Here is a 23869-nt window from a genome sequence, read left to right as displayed (position 1 = left end):
TCAGTCTGCCATAGCTGATCCAAGAGGAGACACCAGGGATCTCCACCCCATCAACACCAACCTTGGGTGGGGAGCCTCAGGCTCGGAGGGACCTTTCCATGGCAGGTAGGAGTTGAGGTCAATGCTTTTGGCTACCTGGGCAATCTCTGGGTTGGTAAGGTTAGACCCTTGATGACTAGATGATTTTGACATGAAATCAAACCTCTGGGTGTGATTCCCAGCTCTTCCTGATTGGGCAAATGAATTTCAAATATATAATAAAGCTTGGAATCTGAACTAGAAAGCTCTGTGCTCACCCCACTGGGTGCCACTGAATGTTAAATAAAGAGGTAGGAGAGGCTCTCAGCTCCTCTGACACCCTCTCCACAGGGAGCACAGCTCTGAGAAGGGATTCTCAGCCTCTCCTCAAACAGGCCACAGTATGAACATGCTGCAAAGTGCAATGTCCCAGCCCACAGAGCTGGGCACACAGCAGTGCTGTGGTGGTGAAACCAGGACGGCACTCGCTGCAAGCTGGAATAGTGCACAGCTATGAGGGATGGATAATGATTACTGCTAAACTCTCAAATTATTGAAAAGAAATATGTTCTGAGCTATGATATGGAGTTCAGGCAATGCCAAAGCAGCTTGCAAGGAATGTTTTCAGTGAGGGATTTTCTTCAGCAGAACACTTCATGAGAAAACAACAAAACAGCAACCAAAATAATCACATAATTCTACAGACTACCCAGATCATAGTAACTAAAATGCTTTGCCATTCCAGCCAGTAAAGTTACTCACATGCTTAAGCCTTTTGCAGGACAGAAAACCCAATTTGTAACAGCAATTTCTTTTGAAGCATTAACATCAGACATGAAAATAATGAAGCTATGCTACCAAACAGAAAATATTCCAAATGGAAAATGTAGGTGAAAAGATCTGTAGTTCGCCTTTCTTTTAGAACAACGTAGAAAAGTTCTTACATGTAGTTTTAGAATATCTAATGTGTTAGCATAACTTCTTTTAGAGAAGGCTACTAATGAGTATCTTTGGGTTAGTGACAGAGAAGTCAGAAAAGCACATCTCCTAGATATTCTTTTAGGTTAAAATATTAGAAACAAATAGCCATTATGTAGTAAAGTAATGTGCAAACTTAACAGGAAAGCCATCAAGCCACAACTGAAAAAGCTGAAATCAGCCTCTCTACATTTTTCAAGGAAGGCATGACACTTGCTGAATGGCAAATTCTTATAAATTTGGTACTTCAATGTTAAGAGGAATTGTTACTGCATTAACTGAATAATGGGAACAGTCCTGACAAAAAAATAAATATGACCAGATTTTTACTTTCCATTAACCCTTCCCAGCCTGGACATGTGAGCATGCAAGTCCATGTAAAACACTGACTAGAAACTGTGTTGGAAGGTGTGCTAACAGCAGTGCAAGTGGAGGGGCTTTTCTGAGGGGAAAGAAGGTGCTTTTCATGAACTGCATGCTCTGAAGCTTGCTGTGGTTTTGGCACATGACATTCCTGGTGCATTTTAATGTCCTGATCTCACATCTTTAGTACTGGTCCCTCTGGTCAGGATGTTTTTTGAGGAGGGTGGAAGTGTTACTTGTTTGGCAGAAAAGGTCTGATTTACAAAGTTATTTAAGTATTTGAAGGTGCAGATAAGCATATGCTGGACTTCAGAATCCTTTTTTCCATCCTGTCTGGCTCTATCTCCACGTTAACCCTTCAAGAGACCTACAACAATGTGACCCACAAGGTAACAGTGGGTGGCTTTGATTCTATTCCCACTTGACACTGCCTGACCTGTGCTCCAGCAAAGCTCCTTCGGTGAAGTGTGCGGTGCAAGTGGGAAGAGAAACCTTGCAGAGGGGAACACCTGAGCTGGAAACCTGCCTCTTCCATGGTGCCACCCTGGGGACAGCTCCAGCTGCGCCTCTGGTGAAGCTCTGGGTTCACAACGTGCCAGGCTGGGGAGGGTTAAAAGCGGAACGGAGCCCCAAGCTTTGAACTAGACAATTCTTGGAAGTGTTCTTTCGTACCTTTCTTTGTCATCTTTACTAACAGATGAGTCTCGTTTATCTACATCTCTATCTCTGTCATGAGCTGCAGCAGATGAACTGCGCTCCAGCTCTCCTGGCTTCAGCCAGGGCGGAGGGGTCGGGAACGAAGGAGGAGTTCGGTGCAGTCGGTTCCAGGGCTCGTGAGGGTTGCTAAAGCTCTGCATACTGGGGCCATCCTTGTGGCCGAACATTGAGTTGGGTGCTGAAATGGTGAAGTGGAAAACAAAAAGGTTTAAGAAAAAGGTATGCTCTAGTGAAGGTACTTACCAAAATAACTTTTACAGCACTCAGAGTTAAAATGAATACATATTATTGGGAGCTGGAAAAGGAAAGGAAATTAACAGAGATTCATTAGAGGGTCTTATTCCTAAAAATGGGCAGGCATCTGACAGCTCTTTAAATTGGAAAGGGAAATGCTGTGGGATAAAATTGACAAGGGATGAAGGAGTAAGATAAAAGTGACAATGACCCTTATTCCAAATGTTTTGGAGCTATCAGGAAATGACCCTTATAGGGACGATAAATAATGGAACTTGTTGCATTTGATCCTGAACCAAAATAAAATAATGTGACCAAAATCATGCCAGATTTGAAGTATGAAGAAAGAGAGTGACTTTTAAAGGAATGATTTTCTGTGACTGCCTAAATTTAGAGAAATGTTGATGATCCTGCACTACTAGTAAATGCAGGTTAGTGATCTTTTCCAGGCACATGGCCTGGATTACTGGTGAGAAAGGCAAAAAAAAAGTCTCCATCCACAGCTCCCTAGCTGCACACATTATTTACTTCTGAACATGCAACAAAACTTCACAAACACTCAAAGGCTCAATTTTTGTTTTTTTGTAATGAACAATGTAATGGTAACATTTTGCACTAGGTTGAACCCAAACTATTAAGTAATTAACAGAAAACAATTTACTGATATCTGGAAAAGGTCTCTCTCCAAATTCCCATCTCTTAGTGATGTAACCAAGCAGTACAAAAGAGAGCAAACAGTGCCCTGAGAGCCGTGCAGAGCTGCAGGGCAGCAGGGCCATGCCCAGTACTCACTGACTGCGGGGTTCCCGAGCCCCCCGAAGGCGTTGCTGCCCACGGCGGTGAGGCCACTGAACGACGCCGGCCGGTTGAAGGGCTCTGCAAACCAACACAAACAGCTGAAAGGCCTGAGGCTGCCAACCCCATCCTCCTGCAGCCCAGCTGTGCCCATCACTGCTGCAACAGCATCCCCCCACACATAGCAGGGTTCTGAGGGGCTGCCACACACAACACTGGCTTTGTTCCTGGCCACACCCATGGCATCATCTACTAAAAACTCCCTCTTAAAGAAAATCAAGATGTTAAAATGGACATGGTATTTCATTTGAAACCTGCAAACATCTCCACTTTTACTTCCTTTTATTTCCTTTTTCAGGAAATGTCCCTTGCTAGTCAGACTATCATTAACTCTGGCAACTGTGTTCCAAAGACCTTCAGGTCATGTCTCCTAAACCAGAGCCAGGATATAAATAAAATGTCCTGTTCCACTGATATGTCATGCTGGCCTGAGCATTCTGTGATTCCCTTGGTGTTTACTGCTAACACTAAACAAAAAAACTAGTATGGACTGAAAAATGCTGGAACAATTTTTTTAGTTAATGTATACAGGCAACAGGAAAATCATATAAAGCAAATTCTCACTTTATTTTGGAGCAGTCTAACAATTTTGATGAAGTAATTTCTGATAAATACCACCACAGAAAAAAAAGAAGCCCAAAGCCAGCAAAGTGCAGAATGATAAACCTGCATTGTCTGTTTGCTGTACCAGTTTGGTGACCCTCCCAAATCCTTTCCCATGCAAAATGAAATGCCAACTTAAAGTCTTGGTCTTGGGTGCTCCTATAAGGAGCAGGTCACCTTATTACAAAAGCAGCAAGTTAGAAAGGAAATAACAACATCTGGTAACTTGGGCAGTTCTGGTTCTAAATGTGTACTCACAAATTTTCCCTAACTGACATGTGAAGCCAGATCACAAGATTTTAAAACTATGTTTCCTATTCACTTTAATGGAAAAAACAGATATCTAAGTAGGAGTTAGGAAAAAAAACATCTCTGTGATGTGAAGCCTTACCCTTAAGGCATTTTTGGACTGGTTTTAAGCCTAACTCCAATGAAACCCAACCAGCCCTGTAACCCTGATCCTCTAATGTCCAGAGTATTTGAAAACACAGTCAGTGACACTTCTCTGTGTATTTAGAACTTCTGCCTGGGTAAAGACTAAAACACCTAAAATGTGCCATTTGTAGAGGTTAATAAGCAGAATACTCTGAGTGTCTCCACACAGAAGTCTGTAATTTCTCTGTGTCAAAGTCTGAGTTTACTCCCCAGGAGCTGAGACAGGACATACCTAAGTGAGCAGCTGGGTTGAGGAAGTTGCTGTGGTGGGGTGGTGGGCCAAAAGGGGTCCCGGCTGGATGCCCCCCACCTGCCAAAACAAAGCAAAAGGGGTCAGTTCCCAGCCAAGGCACAGACAGGGACTCACTGTGCTCTGGGCTGTCCCTTCTGTACCAGCCCACTGAGCTGACACTGCTGTGCCCTGTGTGGGGCTCACAGGATCCTGTGCAAAGAGCAGCTGCTTTTCCAAACACAAATACCCAGCTAGAGGATAAGGGATGCAGGGGAATTAATGTTTTGGGTCAGAAACAAAAAGGAAATGCATATGAAATACAGCTTATTTCCAACATCTCATCTCCATGATGCATCAGACATCACTCTGTGAGGAAATGTTCCTTCATTTACTACCTGTGCAGTGTTTCAGCAGGTTGGGTTTTTATAAAAACATACAGAATCCTTTTTAAATATTTATCAAATAGACTAATAGCCCCTGGCATGTCTTGCAGAGAGTTCACAAGCCAAAGCATATGGGAAATTCATGGCAAGGATTAGCATTTTAATGAGCAAGGAGCAGGATGGGGATTTCACTTTCAGTACTCACTGGCTGTGGAGAAGAGAGTTGAGGGCCGAGCCAGGTCATGGGGGTGGTGGATGGCTCCAAAAAGGCTGGGGCCTGGTGGCCTGCTCAGAAATTCTGGTTTCAGGCCAAAGTCCAGCTTGTGTGGATCAGACTGCATCTGTTTCTGAAATGGAAAACAGGATTAGGAAGAGACTGCCTGAAAAGGTAACAGCAAAAGGCACTTCCAGAGTGAGGTGGGTAGAGCAGTTCATTCATATTGATGTTTTAACAAGAATATTGGTTTTTGGGACCCCGAGCACAGGTGCACAGCTCTTTTCCTGGAAGGGAAATCTAAGGCAAAGGGAAAAGCTCAGGCTCCTGCATATTTCCTGCAAATTTCAGTGTTTTTACATATGTTCACATCCACCCCTCCAGCTCTCTTCAGAGAGCTGTCTTCAACAACAAACATAAAACTCTCTGAAAAGGCCTCAAACATTTGCTGAGCTGTAAGGACAGGTCTATCCCACAATACTAAATGGGAATGTCAGCTGGGCCCTGGTCCCAGGTGGGCAGGGGTGTTGAAAGTCTAGACATGGACACCAGAACCACTCATGTCCCACGGATGGATGCAGAGCATCCTCCAGTGCCTCTGATGCTGCAACCAGGGGCTGAAAGGAACCAGACTGCAGAGCAGGAGTGGTTGAGTCCCACTCTGACAGCTCTCACTCCACACTCAAAAGTGCTGCACATCTTTATTTACATGTTTTAGAGTCAGCAGCCTCCCTTTTGTGAGGAGAATTTGCTGAGGCAGCCGCATTGTGAGTGATAAGAGCATGAAGGATGGGCTCTTCTTTGTGCCACATCCTCGTTTCAGTGGTGCCTACTTCAGTAGTTTTATGGAATGAAGGAAGAAAACCAAATTCCCAATTACCTGTGCTGCCAGAACTCCCTAAATGCAGATTGCTGATTAATTGTGCAGGGCAGCTGAAAGGATTTATAAATGGGTAACATGGAACCAGGAGATCTTAACAGCAGTTCTGGAGCAGGCTACGCTTTATAAATCAGTATTTAATACTGTGCCAGCCCCGAGTACAGACTGTTACAATGTTATAAATATGCATATTAAAAAGTTATGATCAAATTAATGTGCATGCCTCATAGCTGTTTTTCAAGTGATGGAAACTTGTCTGTGTAGTCATGAGAACAAAAAAAAAAAAAAAAAAGAAGGAAAACAAGAAATACAAAGGGAAACAAAGGCATTATCTATGTCTGGAGATAATGGCCTGCAGGAATACTGAAACTGCAAAGGTGGCCAAGTCAAGGTCATGTCTTTTAAGGAAGTAACACTGAAGTGCTTTAATAGTTAAAAGGAGTTCAGAAAATACAAATGCCTCAGTTGAAGCCTGTGTGCCAGATTTTTATGCTGTGAACTCTTTTTATTCTTTTTTAACAACCAAGTTATAAACCTCTGACAGGCATTACTCAGAATAGCAAAAGCTGGCTGAAGCTTTAATTGCAGCCATATGAATGGTGCTGCTCTAAATAACGAACAAATCCCCTATCTGAAGAGGAACAGGAATACCATGGACATGTTAAAAAGATTTCTGAATGTGTTGGTTTACCTTAAAATAGTACCAGGGAAATGGTCAGATTTCTTTTCTCCCCAGCTGCTGTTCAGGAGAGCAGCCCCTTGATGCCAATCCTTCCTAATGTATTTCCAGAAAATGTGTAACACCTGAGTGTGGTGCCCACAAAAATCAATGTAAATGTCTGTGCTGCTCTTAGATCAGACTGTAAGGCCTTTCCTAAAGGAGAGAGGCCAATTATGGAGCATAAATCCTCTCCTGAGCAGTGGGCAGTGCAAGGAGGGTGTAAATGTGCTCTGTGCCCTGAGCTGCTGTGCAGCCCTGTTGAATCCCTGGGGTGTGTAGAGGTTACTCAGGTCTTGGTGCAGAGGCACAGGCAGCCAAACAGCCTCCTCAGCCACATGCAATTTTTCCTGAGGTCAGGAAGGTTGTGTTTTAAAGTTTCCCATTGTGCCTGCTCTTTCAGTGCCTACTGCTGCCCTCTGCAAGCAATTAGTAGGCCAGATCATTACTGGCAGCAGTCCTGTGGCACTGCATGCAAACTGGAAATCAACCTGTTAGATTCCCTGCTCTGTGGTCAGGCAGCACCTTCAGATTCTGCAGAAGAAAAGGCACCTTCACAACCATGGGAGTGAGTGTAAGGAGAAGGAGAAATTGTCCTGTGTGAGCCTTCAGGCACAGATTCACCCTTTGTGGTCACAAGAGGAGGGGGGAACATGGTTCCTGTATACCCAGGGATACCCCAACTCTCCTTACTGACCATACAGAATTCTCAATTATTCTTGAAAATATCATCATGCACAGCCCCAAAAACTCGAGCAACATCCTTTCATGTACTTCTGGGCTTTACTCTTGTTTTTTTTGGTTTTTTTAACATGAAAGATAGAAAAGTATGAGGTAAAAGAAATGGCTTCATGAAAATGGCATTTACTGTGAGTTATAAATATACTGGTCTGACCTCTCTCTGAATATCAAATCAAGGAAGATTCAAAGGACATAGATAGCATGGGAATAATAATTTCATTTCAAGAAAATACCTTTTCAATAAAATAAAAAAAAAAGGACATATAACTCTCTAGGTCTATAATCTTGTCTTTTTTGATAATGGGAAGATGAATGAAGATCACTAGCAGGGGAAACATAAGGAAGCAGAGAAGAGAGATATGTCTACTGCAGCAAATTAACCTGTCAACCTTATTTAAAAGGGTTATTTTTAAACACTATTAGCTGCAGGTTTTCATAGCTGTTCAACATCTTCATATTCCTATAGCACTACCCTACACAATTCAAGTGCATACACAGACTGCAAAGTGCTAAGGATTCCCTGGTAATTTTAGTTTCTAACACAAGCTATTGATTCCTGAAGTATGAGCAGTGACCATTCCTGACTTACTGAAAAACTTTAGGAACAGCACAAGATCTTTAAGTAATGAATACAGTGAAAACCATAAAGGGAAAGAAACTTTCCCAGAGTCCATGTGCAATGGAAATTCATTTACAGTAAGAATGGAAAACTGCCCATGGAAAACTTCATCCTTGAAACCTCAGAGCTTGAAAAATAATTAAGATAGGACTTCCATCCCCTAACCTTCAGTGCAGTGAGGCAGTGTCTGATAACACAATGTACCCTGAGAGGCTGTGCCTGCCTGGGCAGCCCTGACACATCCAGCTGCCACCCTCCAGTCACGAGGGGCTGTGAAGGAAGTCTGAATGGAGCCGTGCAGCCACACTGGGTAAAGCATCCCAGGGACAGGAGAAATCCTCCTGTGGCCTCTCCTGCCCCTGAACATTAATAAGATGAAGTGGATACACATGCCTAGTGTCTCTAGAAAAAAATCCCACTTGATACATCTGTGTCCTCGGCCACAAACAAACAAACAAACAAACAAACAAACAAACAATCAAACAAACAAACAAACAAAAGCCACCTTGTAGCTCACCTCCATTTCATCCCTCTCAGCTCCAAAGCTGTAGCTATTACCCAGGATCTGCTGTCCTGGCTCCAGCACATGACAGACACTCTGCTGGGACTCTGCCTTTAGCTTTTCATCCTTATACTAACTCTCAGAAACGAGGCTTCTGCTCAATGCTGTGTATGTTACTTTAGCAAGGCACTGGCCATGGCACAGAAGTGCCCAGGTGAGAGCCAACCCCTCTGAGCTCTGCCCTGTGCCCTTCACCCCCAGTCCAGGCTGCCCAGGCACTGACCTTGACTTTCTGTTGGTGATGGTAGATCTGCCAGGCGATGTGAACGTGCATAGCACACCACTTGCCAGGTTTCTGCAAAAACAAGACATGAATCAGTAACTTTCAAAAACCTGTGATGCTTTATTCTATTTCTACAATAAAACAGACCCTGAGCCCTGTCTGCTTTGGTCTGGGGGATCCCCACACTATGACTACTGAAAGCAAAGGCTTCCCTCTCCTTGCTCTGGAAAACCAGAAATGGAAAGACTTGTCCCTTGCTAGGGAATTTAACTGGCTATTCATGAATGCTCCAGTTGGACACACTCCTGTAATCCTCTGATGCCACTGGCTGAGAGTGCAGCTTGTGCTGCTGAAAGCTGTGAAGCTGTGTCCCAGTCAGCAGCTGCCCTGCACAGCTGGACTGTTCACAGCTGCACACTCAGGTCATTTCCACAAATGCTAGGATTGGCATTTCCACCAAAAGATGAAAATGGAAGTGGTTTAAAAGGTCACTCTGGTTTTCAAAATTCATCTGACTCCCTCATGTAATTGCTGGTCTGTCCCTCCAAGACTTCAGCTCATAAATGTGCTGAAAACACTGGAGGTCACTCAAGTCACTCTTGGGGGGGTCTTTGCATTCTCCCTGCCCCCTGAGTCACAGAGAAGAGAGAGGGAGGCAAGAGTCAAAGGGCTTGTTAGGCTCCTGTTGAGTTTGTACTCCATTTCCAGCAGAGATGGAAACTGTCTGAAAAACACTCATTTGAGAGATACTTTCTCCAATTTTGTTACTTAGGGGTCTGTAGTTACCTACACAAGTAATGACTCCTACAGATGTAAAAATTATCACAGGAATTCAAGAGTCTCCTTAAGCCACTTGTGAATTAAATGTTTCAAAAACTATGGCACATGGTCTGCCTTCTATTTCTAGCTGTGTATCAACCAATAATTAAACCATTAAAAAATAAACTCTATCTCACATGCTACCCTAAACTCAAGCCTTTTGCTAATGTGCAAAAAACTGGCTGTGCTAGTGATTTAGTAAGTTCTCTAAATCAAAATCTAGCTTGAAAATGCTGAAAAATTAACAAAAAAAAACCCTTTTGGATGAGTGATGGACTGGATCTTTAGATCCTTATTTCTAAAATATTTTGTGTTTCAAGTGGATTGTCTGTCTACAGTGGACAATGAGATACCTGGGTAGGACATACTACACTAAATAACACTGAAAACACACAGCAAAATAATAAAGCAAACTCCTTCAGAGTGCAGTGAAGTAACAGGGAATCACTGCCAGGATCTCAAGGATTTGCCTCAGGAAACCATGATGGAAGGATCATCAATATTTAACCTTAGGTATCACATGAGGAGTTGCATAAGAAGAGCAAAACTTCCAACTGTGAAAATCTGCCTTGTCCTTGAGTGATCAGGAGCTGCAGGAGTGCCTGTGCTCTCCCCAAAAGCAGGGCACAACTGCCCAGGTGATACTTGGCAGCTCTCATTTGGAATTATTCTGTGCTGCAACCCGGTGGGACTGCGCTGAGCTTGACAAACGGGAGCAGAGGAAGATTTCTTACCCTCAACATGGGCCTGAACGGATCTGTCAACTGTGAAGAAGAAATGACAGCTTGGTTACACGCCTGTCACTCAAACAATTGCTCTAATTAACAAATCTGTATTGCTTCATTAAGAGACAAAATTAAAATGTTAGAATTTTACTTTCAAATGAAGCCCTTTTGGATAATAATTAGTCCTGAGCCTCCATGTTCGTGCTGTCCCCTCCCCCTGGCTGTGGCACCTGAGTGGTGACGAGCAGCTCCACCAGCTCACACAGAGCTCTGGTCCCTGGCAGCAGCAGCAATTTGTTGATTTAATGCTGCAGAAATGGCTGGTTAACTGCACTGATGGAGGCACAGATCTGTCCTTTGGGCAAACTCCTGCTCTCATCTTTCAGAGCTCCTCAGCTCATGGCAAGGCTGGATAATGGACAGGGCTGGAATGGGGATCAGCCATGCCCTGCACACCAGCAGTGTGCCCACCCCCCAGCCAAGGTCATGGCCTTGTGCCTCACTGCTGCCCGAGCACTTCTCTGGTATAAATGGGCTTTGTCTTCATTATTTTCACACTGAAACAGATGTTGGTAAACAGGGCCCACATAAAAACCCAATTTTCTCATTTTTAATTTTGATGTGGCCTGTTGGGGTTTATTTTGGAGCATATTATTTTCTTATTCCCCTTTTTTGGCTCATACTTCATCAATAAATGCTGGGAAATAATTCCATTTATTGGGTACTGCTCATTTGTTTTGGATTTTCTATTTTGAAATGCAATACTGAAGGAGATTTATAGGTGCAGAAGGTACTTAGCAGACGCAGTGATGGCACAATGCATCATCTTGAAATAATCGAAACTCACTCCCAGTTGAAAGGAAACATAAAGTTAAATGACTTCCTGATGGGAGGCTCTGGTTATCTCTGCACTTAGATAAACAAACAGAAATGTGGTTCTTTTTGGTGTAAAGCTCAACCTCAGCTCCACTGCTGAGCAACCCAAAGTACTGGAACTTGGCCCAATGCAAGGACAGCAGCTCTGGAAGTTCAGCCATGCCACAACTTGGGATTTTAGGGAGAGCTACTCAGTGCTTTTCTCTGAGAGTTCTGCTAAAAATATTTGAGTGTGAAGTTCCTCTTGGAAATAATGGCCATGAATTCAAACACACCAACAACCCTGGGCAGAGGGACAAAGTGCTGAGGCAATAAATGCTGTTCACATCCGCTGGAACTCAGAAATCCAGAGGCACCAAGTGATCAATAAAGTGCATCTGTATTTCACTGGGGCAATCAATGCTACAGTAACTCAGGGAATAGCTGTCATTATCTACATTAAAAACAATTACAGAGTACAAACACAAATCTTGGGGAGGTTTGTACATTTTCTACACTGAATTGGACTTTCATGCCTTTACCCCTGGGCCTGGGGGGAGAGAGCTGCCAGCAAGAACAGAGCTCTGCCATTGCACAGGGGCTGTTTTAAATGTTCCCACAGAACTTCTGCAGCTCTCCCTGATGAAACAGCTCAGACAGCTTTGGTTTTAGGGTGTTAATTTGGACATGCTGAAGATGGCAGTTCTAGAATTCAAGGTTTTCAGGAGGAACAGATTTACTTGAGAAAAAGAAAACAATTTATACAGACCCGTGGATCCTTCTGTAGAAGGGTATGTGGGACTGTTCCAGGTCTGGCTGCAACATCAATAGGATTGGAAGTCTGGAAATTCCACAAAGAGAGACAACATTAATGAGCTGCAAAACAGTAACAATGCCTACAAGCAACAGAATGTGCAAAATAATAGTTCTTTATCATTACACTGTCTAAGCAATGGAGATGAACTTTTTATAAAGGAAAGGAGAACCATTACAATCCAAACAGGAATATGAATATTATTAACTCCATATCCACACTTTAATTGTCCACCAACTTCCCACCTTTAATCAAAACCACTGAGGGAACAGTGACTGTTTAAGCTGGGAAATCTTCTAATGGGAAAAACCTGGTTAGGAACACATTCATGACACAGCATCAGAAGCAACATTTGGAGGACCTAGCCACAGAGCATCACTGCACAAGGACCTCAACTCCATCCACAAGGACTGCCACAATATGGATATCAGGAAAACATCCAGTTGGAAAAAATTAAAGCCCTTCCCACTATTTGAATGTAAATAGTCAGTTAATAAAATGCAGTTTTGTGGGGAAAAAAACCCAACAAACCCAAACAAAAAACCCAAAAAACAACCCAACCCTCCTACATTTAGATAGAGCTTGTTCCTATGTCAAAATGAAGAAAATAGAAATCAGCTCCAGCATAACTAACAATTAAATAAGAGAGCTGTTAACAGTCTGATTACCATACAGACGGTGAAGAATCCCACTAATGAACTGCAATTTACATATTCAGTCATTAGAGTGGATGGGCCAATTTAAGGAAGAAGGTGTCTCCTCTGCAGAAATTCCACTCCTGATTTCAGTCTTTAGCTGCAAAGACTAGAGACTGACTTCCTCCCACTGATAAATAAAGAGTGACTCCATGAAAACAAAAGAGAAAAGCCCTTAAGTCTCCACATTTCTCTCCCCCAGCCATCACCCATGAGGAGAGCCAAATCAGTGTTCTGCACCGTGCTGGAGCTGGGAGGTAATTATGAAAGTGAATAAACAATAATGAGCACCATTTCTTAAAATCCTGATTATTACATGACCTTTCATTAATGCACACTATCTCAGAACTAATTACATTGCTTCTAAAGTTGACTATGTCATTATATAAATAATTAAAAAGTTTGTAGATGAATCTGAACCTAATGAGAAGTAACTTCTCTTTTTGGTAAATTTGGAAAAAGGCAATTGGCCCTTATGGAATGAAGCTGTTAAGTCAGAGCTCAGCTGCTCCAGGATGTGAACCCCATGCTAACCCCAGCCCTGCCCTGGCTCCCAGGGTGTATCTGAGCAGTACCAGGTAATTCCTGTCTTACCTTGGGTTGGAAAGCTCCTTGCAGCGAGCCAAAGGGGCCAGTGGGAGGGATCATGGGAGGAATACCTGATACAGCTGGAGGATAGGAGTGAAACAGCTGCAACAGAAAGAGAAGAACATCAACACTGGGTCACCAACCAGCACAGGCAGCTGAGTAGGACACAAAGAGCATTCCTGCAGAACAGTAGGAAAATGTTACATGGAGAACTGAGAAGCATTGAAGTGATCTCATTGCAACAATGTCAGTTAAAGCAGTCGATGGGATGTTCACAGATGTCATGAGATTTAGAGCTTAAAAGCAGTTCCAAAATCAGACAGCCAGTAACCTGTACCTGCCTTGGGCCAGCAGAATGTAAGGAAGATGGTTGCTCCTCAATTATTAATTTTTAAACTGGAGAGAGGTTTTAAATTATTTCAGTCTATGATTTGTTTAAAGAGAAAAGGCAGGATCCTGAGCTGAATGAGACTTAGAAATCTCCTGTTTAAGTGGAAAAAACCCTTACGAGTTCTAGGATATTGTATCATTAAAACTCCATTAGTAGGTTGGGATTTTAATGGTATCTGTAGGAAATGAGGAAAATATGCACAATTCTTACTTCATTAGCCTGTCTGAGAGGATATCCTGCCACATCTAATATTAGCAGACAGACAATCTAATTTGTTAAAGATTAGTATTTAAACAAAATGTTAAGGCAGAACGTCCCAGAAATGTATGGGGTTTTTTTTTTATAAAGAGAGACTGCTCAGCACAAAAACGTGCCCATCTCCACTACCTCCCTGACCCCAGTGCTCTGTCCTAAGGGAATTTGGGAAAAATGAGAGGCTGCTCTGAGCTAATGCAGACAAACACAAGGGAAACAAGCAGGTAAATTAAACAAATAAACTGTTCCCTGTGAGGGTAGGCAGGCACAGGGTGCCCAGAGAAGCTGTGGCTGCCCCCAGATCCCTGGAAGTGTCCCAGGCCAGGCTGGACAGGGCTTGCAGCACCCTGGAATAGTGGAAGGTGACCCTGCACATGTCAGGGGTGGAAGAGATGGTTTTTAACCTGCCTTCCAGCCCAACCCACTCTGTGATTCCATGATCAACCATCATCCCAATCTGCCCTTGTCTCTGTGCTCTGCTGGTGAACCTTGGGCTCTTGTTGTGACAAACTCTCCCAATTCCATGAAAATGCTGCTATCACACACCAAACTGCTTCCTGGCAGGAGTCAGGGATTCAGAGCATCACACTCCAAACCTATTCTTGGCATGAAAGCTCTGGATTTCAGAGGAGATGAATCAAAGAGGGGATGGATCTAGGAAGGGATGGATCAAGGAGGGGATGGATCTAGGAAGAGATGGATGTAGGAAGGGATGGATCTAAGAGGGGATGGATAAAGGAGGGGAGGGATCTAAGAGAGGATGGCTGCCAGCTCCACTGGAATTTCCACCCAAAAACCTTAAAGGGTTCCCTGGCTGAGACCAATTCCCCACTGAGCAAAGTCGAACTAGTGTGTGCTACTTTTAAGATCAAAATAAATGAGGTAATGGCCAATTGAACAGAAGCAGGACTGGGCAAAGTCAAAGACTGGACATGAGGGGTGGGAATACACTGAGCAAATCCCATCCCAGAGTAAATCAGTATCACAAAGCTGTGATGGATTTGGATATGCCAGGCATACACGTGTGCTTTTCTTTATAATTTTTCCTTCCACTAGCTTATCTTACAAGGTCACTTATCCATATTGTATTTACTGAAACCTGAGAAAACATTTCAGAGGTATCAGAAGATTTTCTCATTTTAAAAGCCTGGTATTGAGCCTCCATTCATGTTGCTGCTGTTGTTTTTAATTCTATTTAATTTGGATCTACTCCATCCAGTGGTGCAGAAAACATTTTGAGATTAGTTGATACTGAACTGCAGACATTTGAGAAACCATTAAGAGACATTTGTCCTCATTTACAATAACTTTTAATGAGTAAAATGTGCTTTAAATTCTCCAGTGTCTTCTGTCTTTAATTCTCTGTGTAATGGACTAATTCTAAGTGATGGGAAAAGATGTAATACTTTATATTCTATTGGCTATGACTAATAATACAGAATTCTTCCCTCAGTTTTATAACAAGTGGTAAGTTAATTAAATGTGACCTTCCCTCAAGGTCAGAATTATTAATAAAATATAAATAGTTTATCTCCATTATTAATTTCTATCAGTTAAATTCCTCCAGCTTTCAGAATCCATCTTTCATAGTCAAGTGCTTCCTTCTTCCCAAGTATTCCTTCTCTTTTGAGCAGCAGTCTTCCCTTCTAGTTCTCCCTGGAAACATGCAGTGACCACAGCTTCCCTTGGCCAGGTGTATGTGATGCTAAACTAGATCTGGCAGCAGCTGCAGGTAAAAGCAAAGCCTCACTGTGCTAAAAGAGAAGAAGTAACACTGATTTACAACTCAGTATTAGCTTCTATGTGAGTTGCACTCCCTCTTCCAAAGTAGATGGATTTTAAGTCTCAAGCAGACCCTGTTCTTCTACAAAGTTCACCCACACTCACTGCCAACTTTAAGGTATCTGAGTTCCAGGTGTGGATCTTCAGAGGAAGCTGCTGTCCCTTGGAACAGCTCTGTGGAAGTGCCACATTCTGACAGTATTTGTATTTCTCCTGTCCTGTCAGTGTGCTCCCTGCCCAGTTAAGGGGCAGCTCCCATTCCCTGAACCCTGACCAGTCCCAGGGCTGGGACCAGGGGACACCTGGCTGGCCTGGCCTAGCTGGGGAGGGACCAGGAGACACTCAGCTGGCCTGGCTGGGGAGGGACCAGGGGACACCTGGCTGGCCTGGCCTGGCTGGGGAAGGACCAGGGGACACCTGGCTGGCCTGGCCTAGCTGGGAAGGGACAAGGGGACACCCACCTGGTCTGGCTGGGGTGGGACCAGGGGACACCTGGCTGGCAAGGGACCAGGGGACACCCAGCTGGCTGGCCTGGCTGGTCACAGTCAGTTACCTGACACCACAAGCATCCCCTGGGAGCAGCTGCTCAGTGTCCCACAGTGACCATGGGGCAGCCCCTTCCCAAGGACAAATCTTTCCCCAGGGAAGGCAGGAGGGACCAGATCCACGGCTCCCTGGCTAAGGGAGCACAGCAGGGAGCTTTCCTGACCTTAAAGGGGCTGAGGCCATAACCTCTGCAATCCAGGTAACTCCCAGATTTCCAAGAGATTATCTGACTGAATTTGAACAGCAGGTACAGCGGGAGACTTCTGAAATGCTTCCTATCCTACACTGCCAACTTCTGTGCTTGATTTGTCTGAAATCCATGTACTATTTCCCAATTCTGTGCTCCTGCTGGGATCCACAGGCCACACTGATGATAATCCATCTCCTGAATCCATGTGAAGCTCAGCAAGTCACAGTGCAATTTGACACTGGTGCAGGTGTCCTTGTCCACTGGTGCAATGCCCTTTGCAGTGAAGTGGAAATGTTTCCCCAGTGCTCCTGGAGCTCTGAGCCTGCAAACACTGAGTCCCAGCTACTCAAATGAGGTGCCAGACAAGGACAGGACTGTTCAGGGGCAGGACAGGCTGTGAGCAGGGGTTGTGTTTAATCCAGACACCATTGTCTTAACCAGTTTTTTTTGCCCAGTTCCACTTCTAAGCAAAACCAACACATAAAGGCAAATGCTCTGCAGATTTCTGAGTTCTGATGCAGTACTCCTTCTCTCATCAAAATATTGCTCTTGGATTAAGAAACTCTTGCCAGACACCTGCCTCTGTTAATAGGATGAAGAAAATACAACCCAGAGTTCAGCAGCAAGTCAGTGGATTCAAATCCTTAGGAGCAGAAGCTTTACATTTAACTAGAATTTTAAAAATCAGTTCATCTTGATAAGTAACATTTTTGGTAGCTTAGGTAAACAAATCTAGTGCACAGCTGGATTATGTTGCTGTCATCAAACAGAGCCTTCAAAACATAACAAGCCCAGTGGATCAGATGAGCCTTTGAAATCTGAATAGTAAGACAGGTTTTCAGATTTTATCAAACAAAATATGAAAGATTGGGAAAACTATTAGATTATCTATCCCTGAAGGATTTGTCTGATAGTTTGTCAGTTCATTTCGAGTTCCTTAGCAAAAATATCAGCCCAAGGGTTTGTGGCACAACTGAAACACTGTGATGGAATCACTGCTCTCTCCTGCTTCATGGAACAGTCAGCTCTTCTGTCTCATCTTTTCACATCAAACCTGGCTCCAAATGGTGTGTGAGCAAGAGATCTTTTGATTGGAAAAGCTGATACTGCATCTTTATCAGAAACAAGCACCATGAATGCAAGCCTTCAAAAGCCAAAGCAACCAAGGACGATAATGGTAAATCCTGGAGTGATGATTAGGGAGAGATTTGACACTGTGCCATTGATTGAGTGGTGAGCCCAACCCACCACAGAAAAGCAGTGAAGGCAGTTGGAAACAGAGCAATAAAACTCACACTGTGACGGTAGAAGGGGTCAACTTTTGTAGGATATTTGTCAAACTGCAAAGGGATCAAAGCACAAACTAGTTACTTTATATTTCCTTGCTTTACTTCTGTTGGCAAAATAGAAGACAACTTCTCTTTTATTCAGCAACCAACAGAGAGGAAAAAATACGCAAAAAATTAATTTCCAGTGAAACTGTTTGGGATTTTTTCTTTCTTCAAAGTAAATCACGATCTTTTCGGGACAGGACAAAAGAGGAGGCCCCAGAGTGAACACTTCAAGCAGGATTGGCCAGAGCCTCATCCCTCAGTCCTGTGCTGCCACCTGAACCTCACATTGTGACAGAGAGACAACACTGCCTCTCCTGCCCAGACACCCCGGGCAGCACAGGAGCCCTTCCCCACAAGCTGGCAAATTCTCCACAATACTTTGGTAATAAAGAATAGAGTTGTGCTCTACTTATCCTCACATTTCTGCCTGGGGTACGCACCATGGGCGGTGCTGGCGTCGGCATGATGGCAGTGGGAGGGATGGCGTGGGGGAAGGGCGTGAAGGTGTGCTGGTGGGTGTGTTGGTGTGTGTGCTGGTGCTGGTGCTGGTGCTGGTGGAACTCTGTCCTCAGGTAGGGCGGCGGGCCCAGCGAGGCCCCGCGGTCGGCGCTCTGCGAGGCCAGGAAACGCGTGTTCAGCTCCTGGCGCAGGAGGTCTTGTTCTGAAACACAGAACCACATTGACAGGCATTAACAGGCTTGGGAAAGACCTTGGGGATCATCACAGAGTCACAGCATTAACAGCCTTAGAAAAGACCTTAGAGATCATTGAACCCAACCTATGACCCAACACCACCTTGTCACCCAGGCCATGGCACTCAGTGCCACATCCAGTCTTTTCCACCAGGGACAGTGACTCCACCACCTTCCCAGGCAGCCCATTCCAATTCCTCATCACTCTTCCTGTGAAGACTTTTTCCCTAATGTCCAGCCTAAACTTCCCCTGGTTCAGCTTAGGGCTGTGTCCTCTAATGCTGTCAGTGCTCCCTGGGAGCAGAGCCTGACCCCACCCTGGCTGCACCCTCCTGGCAGGGAGTTGTACAGTGATGAGGTCCTCCCTGAGCCTGCTCTTTTCTGGGATAAACAACCCAGCTCCCTGAGCTGCTCCTCACAGGACTTGTGTTCCAGACCTGTCACCAGCCTTGTTGCCCTTCTCTGGACATGCTCCAGCATCTCAATGTTTATCCTGAATTGGAGGGCCTAGAACTGGACACAGTACTCAAGGTGCAGCCCCACCAGTGCAGAGGAAAACAAACAACAAAACAACACACACCCCTCTTCCCCCCTGAGCTCTGGGGCTTTTCTAGGCCTTGTGCCACTTCCTGTGCTGTCTGTGGTAGCAACACTTCATTTAAAACATCCTGGTGATAAATCACGACACAGTACAGGGTAAGAAAGCTCCCTCAAGTCTTCCCTCTGGTCCCAAAGGCCTGAGACATTACAAAGTCTGCATTTCCCCTCTCACCAAGCCTGTTTTCACGTTTCTCTGAGCATTTACGGGCATGGACACAGTCCTAAACAGGGGAGGGTGGACAAGCAAGCTGGAGTGAGCAAACAAGTGGCTGCTGCTCACATGAGCACCCTGGTGCATGGACACAAAATGATGATACACAAATGTTCCATTGTCCTCCCCTCAGTGACAGGGTGCCCAGAGAAGCTGTGGCCGCCCCTGGATCCCTGGCAGTGCCCAAGGCCAGGGTGGACAGGGCTTGGAGCAGCCTGGGACAGTGGAAGGTGTCCCTGCCCATGGCAGGAGTGGAACTGGATGGGATTTAAGGTCCACTCCAACCCAAACCTTCTGAACACACCTGAGCTCAGCACTGCTGTGAGCTCAGCCAGCACAGACCCTGCCTACAGCCAGGGAAGCTCTGCTGGGCACACACCACAACTGCATGATGACTTTTGCTGTGTGTGGGGGTCACAGATTCTGTGTGGACACATCATGAACTCTGCTGTGTTTTTACTGTGGGTTGAACAAAACAAACCTGGGAAAACCACAGCTTTCCAAAAGCAGTCACTCCCAGGTCAGAGGGAAAGTCCCAGGCTATGTCTAGGTGTTTATTTGGCTTTGCTATCACTTTGTTCAGCACCAAGAGCCCTCACCAAAAGGCCCAAACCCCAGTTACTCTGAGCAAACCCAGAGCCTGGTGTCCCACAGGCAGCCCTTACCTGAGTAGGTGCTACCAGCTGGGTGTCCTGGAACCTGCAGCGTCCCTGACGTCAGCGGGGGTGGCGGGGGCAGAGCCGTGGGAGGGGCAAACATATTGGGGTGGTGTGGGTGTGCGGGGGGCTGCAGGGCGGGAGGGAAGCTGTGCAGGGGGCTGTGGCTGGCCAGGGACAGCGGGAACGGCGACGCCGACGGGTGGTGCGAGATGTGCGGGGGAGGCGCCTGAGTCTTGGCGGGGGTGCTGCTCCTGCTGCTGCTGTTAACGAGAGGAGAATTCATCAGGGCTCATACAGAGAGAGAAAAGCCTCAGCACACACACAAACACAAGCTCTGCAGCCCCTCACATCAAACACAGCACGGGTGTAACTCATGTTAGAAATCCCAGCTACCATTTCCAATCCCACCCCTGAGATTCCCCCTTCTCCATCACCTGCTACACCTGCTCTGTTATCTTTTAATTCCTTTGGTCCCTGCACACCTAAGCCATGTTCTCCCTGGCTGCAAGAGGCTGGGATTGTCCCACAGCAGCACAGGGCTGACACACAAAGGAGTAATCAGCCCTGTGCATTCATTACTTAATTATCAGGTCCTTTCTACATGACTGGTCCTGGTTCATGTTTTCAGGCAAATGAAGCTCAAGATCAGTGCATTAATAATTTTTTTTTCTGTAAATTACTAAGATAAAAGACTGCAGAAAATGTGAAATGCAGTTGAGAAGGCAACAACAGATTTGTGCTTATTGTACAGGTAATGCCTCTCTCTACCCCCACAATAAAATGAGATAAGAAGAATCAATAAATATTTGTGATTACACTGGCTGCAATCCTTCAGATTTCATTTCCTACTAATGAGTATTTAAAATACATTCATGGAAGGCTTAATTCTCCTTGTCTGTATTTCAAGTAACGACACGCATCTATTGCAGTGATTTTTAAGGACCAGCAATACCAGCTTGGTTAAAAATAAATCCGGGTCTTAAACATCTCCCAGTCTTTAGTCAAACCATGAAGCAACCACAGCGCTGCTTCCCCAGATCTTGAAGGTCACATCTGCCTGCTGGGAGCTTGGATTTGGAGAATGACAGCCAAGGTTAGAGCAGGGGAAACCTGAGGTCCCTGACTCAGGGGGACATCATGGGTTCTTGTGCCCATGCTGCTTGATCTCACTGCTCATCTTTGTTATCCACAGATAAAAGGTGAGGCTGATCTCACTGTGGGCAGGTGAGAGAAAAAACTGGAGCCTGCAAGGTGTCAGCGGTGCAGGAAAACATGGAGCTGTGAATGCCTGGTGTGTGACTGCTGGTGCTGGGCTGTCACCGCTGGACCTTGATTGAGGCGCTCCTGGGCTCCTTGCCCTGGGGCATGGCAGTGCTTGGAGAAATCAGGTATTGACAGGGATGGGAGGACAAAACTGACAGCCTTCAGAGAGCATCCCACCCTGCAGGAACCAGGCTTTTCTTCCCCTGATCTACACTGCGTAAAATTTCCTGCAAAAACCGAAGTACAGCAAAAAATCCAAAGCAAATGAACTTAAAATACCCAGACTTTATGGGATCACTGGGCACCGAGAGCGATCCTCACTCATCTCAGGGGAGGAATCAAGGTTAAATGCACCAAGTGCCCTTTATTTCCCAGGGATGGGATGGGCTTTATCCAAATCTTCACCTAAATCTTTATCCAATTCCCCTCCAGGCTCAGACCCAGACCCCTCTCCATGCACTTACCTTAAGCTGTTGAGGCTCAAGCTGCTGCTGTTGTAGGCAGAGAGTGGCTGCGAGAGGCTCTGGGGATGGGGCTGCACCGCGGGCAGGGCCGGGTGTGCCGGGGGCAGCGGCGACTGTGGCCGCGGCGGGTGCTGGCCGGCCGGGGGCTGGCCGCAGGGCTGACCGCAGGGCTGACTGCAGGGCTGGCCACAGGGCTGGCTGGCGGGAGGGCGGCCGGGCTCCTCGGGGGCCGGGGGCACTGGCCCAGCTGGGGCAGGCGGGGCCGCGGCCTCCGGGCGCGGGGCGAGCGCGGGGCTGGGGCAGCGGCCCTCGGGCGGCGGCTCCAGCGGCGGCGGCGTCACCTGAGGATGGGGGTCTTTAGGCACCACAGGCTCAAGTATTGGGTCTTTGCTGCTGTCCTGGCTCTTCTCTTGGCTCCTTTCTAGTCCTGATATTTTGGGGACAGCTGGGCCCCTAGCACCAGGGTTGTCATTGTCAGCAAGAGCGCCAACTCCCAACTCTTTATCTGCAACAACAACAGAGACAGAAAATGGTTAAAGGTGAGGCAGACAGGCCGACCCAAAGCCACTGCTGGGCCACTTGCACTCCATAGCTCCATTTTGTTTCCATCAAGAACCATGCAGGCAAATGTGAAACTGAATCAAATCCATCTGCCCCAGTAACTCTCCTCAAAATAAAACAGGTGGCAGAGAGGACAGGCCCTGTTCAGAGCTCCTGTTCTCCATTGTTACTCATCACTCCCTCACTGAGGGAACAAGCTCAGCACTGACCCACTGAGCGAGCCAACACCACTGAGTGAGCTCTGAGCTTCTCACAGAATGGTTAAGGTTGGAAAAGGTCTTTAAGACCACCAAGTTCAATGCCTCACCATGTTCACCACTAAATCACGTCCTCAAGCACCACATCCACATGTTTTCTTGAACACTTCCAGGGTTGTTGACTGCGCCACTGCCCTGGGCAACTGTGCCAGGGCCTGAGCACCCTTTCCATGGGGAAATTCCTGCTGATGTCCACCCTGAACCTCCCCTGGCCCAGCCTGAGGCCGTTCCCTCTCCTCCTGTCCCTGTTCCCTGGGAGCAGAGCCCGACCCCCCCGGCTGTCCCCTCCTGTCAGGGACTTGTGCAGAGCCACAAGGTCCCCCCTGAGCCTCCTTTTCTCCAGGCTGAGCCCCTTTCCCAGCTCCCTCAGCCCCAGACTCTTCTCCATGACACAAAATCTGAACTTTAAAACACACATTAGCAGCCACCCTGGTTTTTTTTGGTTTGCCTTATCATGGAGTGACTTACTTCTACTTCCCAACTCTTTAGTGACAATGAATATAATTATAATTTTAACATCTGTACATTGGGGTTTTGCTCACTGGAGCTCCACAATTTCCCTTTGGAACCGCTCCCCAAACCTGCCAGTGTGGATCTGATCCATGGCATCCCTTAGAACAAATCCAGGAGAATGTTGCTGACCAAAGACTGGGAAAGATGCTGCCTTGCAGGTGGGATCAGGAACCCATTTAGGGCCATACTGCACAACAGTTTGGAACAGCTGGACTTATACTTTCAGCAACTACAGAAATACAGCCCAAGGGAAACATTGAGGTTTGAAGGGGCTTGGGACAAGCTTAGAATTTAAAAAGTGTCCAGTGTTCTAAATAACCCTAAGACAAGAAAACTACACCTCCTTCTGCCAGTTTTAAGAGGTAAAATGACTAAATGCATAATGAAACAATACCCATTCAGAGAAAATTACCTCCTTTGTGCAAACCCCAAAGTAAAGGAGTGAATTTCAAAGGATGGGGAGTGAACTCTACCAGCCCATAGCCTGAGCACAGGTTTGCCAAACATCACATCCCTGGAGGCAGCCTGGCAACCACAAACATGGCATCATTTGGGTTTAATTTCATTAACAGATCAAAAATAAACCACACCGGGTACCCACTCACTAGGTGTTTTACAGGCCCAGTGCAAGGATGAACAGCCTGGTAAAGTAGAGGATTTTCATCGTTTGTAGAGAGGAGATGAGAGAAAAGAGGATAAAGGGAGGCCAGGGAGAGGTAAAGAGAAGAAAGAAGGTAGAAAGAGGGGGAAAAGGTAAACAGGCTTATTTGATGAGGACTTTCTTTAATCACTCCTGAAATATCTGTAACAGGCACGGAGGCTCCTCCACCAACTTGGATTGGATGGTTATGGAGGCAAGAGAAGGACTCCAGGGGAATAA

At 45.7% G+C, this 23869-nt stretch overlaps 1 protein-coding gene across 3 annotated transcripts in view; it reads right to left on the bottom strand.

Moving 5' to 3' along the window:
- Nucleotides 1-23869, bottom strand: part of AUTS2 (activator of transcription and developmental regulator AUTS2) — a 757798-nt gene that overhangs the window by 6164 nt on the left and 727765 nt on the right. For 2 of the 3 annotated variants that reach the window (XM_033078074.2, XM_033078076.2), the window contains 12 exons: nucleotides 21659-22163; nucleotides 19938-20191; nucleotides 18189-18430; nucleotides 17731-17775; nucleotides 13278-13373; nucleotides 11944-12015; nucleotides 10329-10358; nucleotides 8776-8847; nucleotides 5024-5165; nucleotides 4436-4513; nucleotides 3103-3186; nucleotides 2032-2254 (listed from right to left, as the gene is read on the bottom strand). In XM_033078074.2, the coding sequence (XP_032933965.1) occupies nucleotides 2032-2254; nucleotides 3103-3186; nucleotides 4436-4513; nucleotides 5024-5165; nucleotides 8776-8847; nucleotides 10329-10358; nucleotides 11944-12015; nucleotides 13278-13373; nucleotides 17731-17775; nucleotides 18189-18430; nucleotides 19938-20191; nucleotides 21659-22163 (1843 nt within the window). The remainder of the gene's footprint in view (nucleotides 1-2031; nucleotides 2255-3102; nucleotides 3187-4435; nucleotides 4514-5023; nucleotides 5166-8775; nucleotides 8848-10328; nucleotides 10359-11943; nucleotides 12016-13277; nucleotides 13374-17730; nucleotides 17776-18188; nucleotides 18431-19937; nucleotides 20192-21658; nucleotides 22164-23869) is intronic. The other variant, XM_033078075.2, reaches the window with a different exon arrangement.

Source organism: Catharus ustulatus, chromosome 22 (assembly GCF_009819885.2).
Source record: "Catharus ustulatus isolate bCatUst1 chromosome 22, bCatUst1.pri.v2, whole genome shotgun sequence".
NCBI lineage: Eukaryota > Metazoa > Chordata > Aves > Passeriformes > Turdidae > Catharus > Catharus ustulatus.
This window is presented reverse-complemented; position numbering and strand designations above follow the sequence as displayed.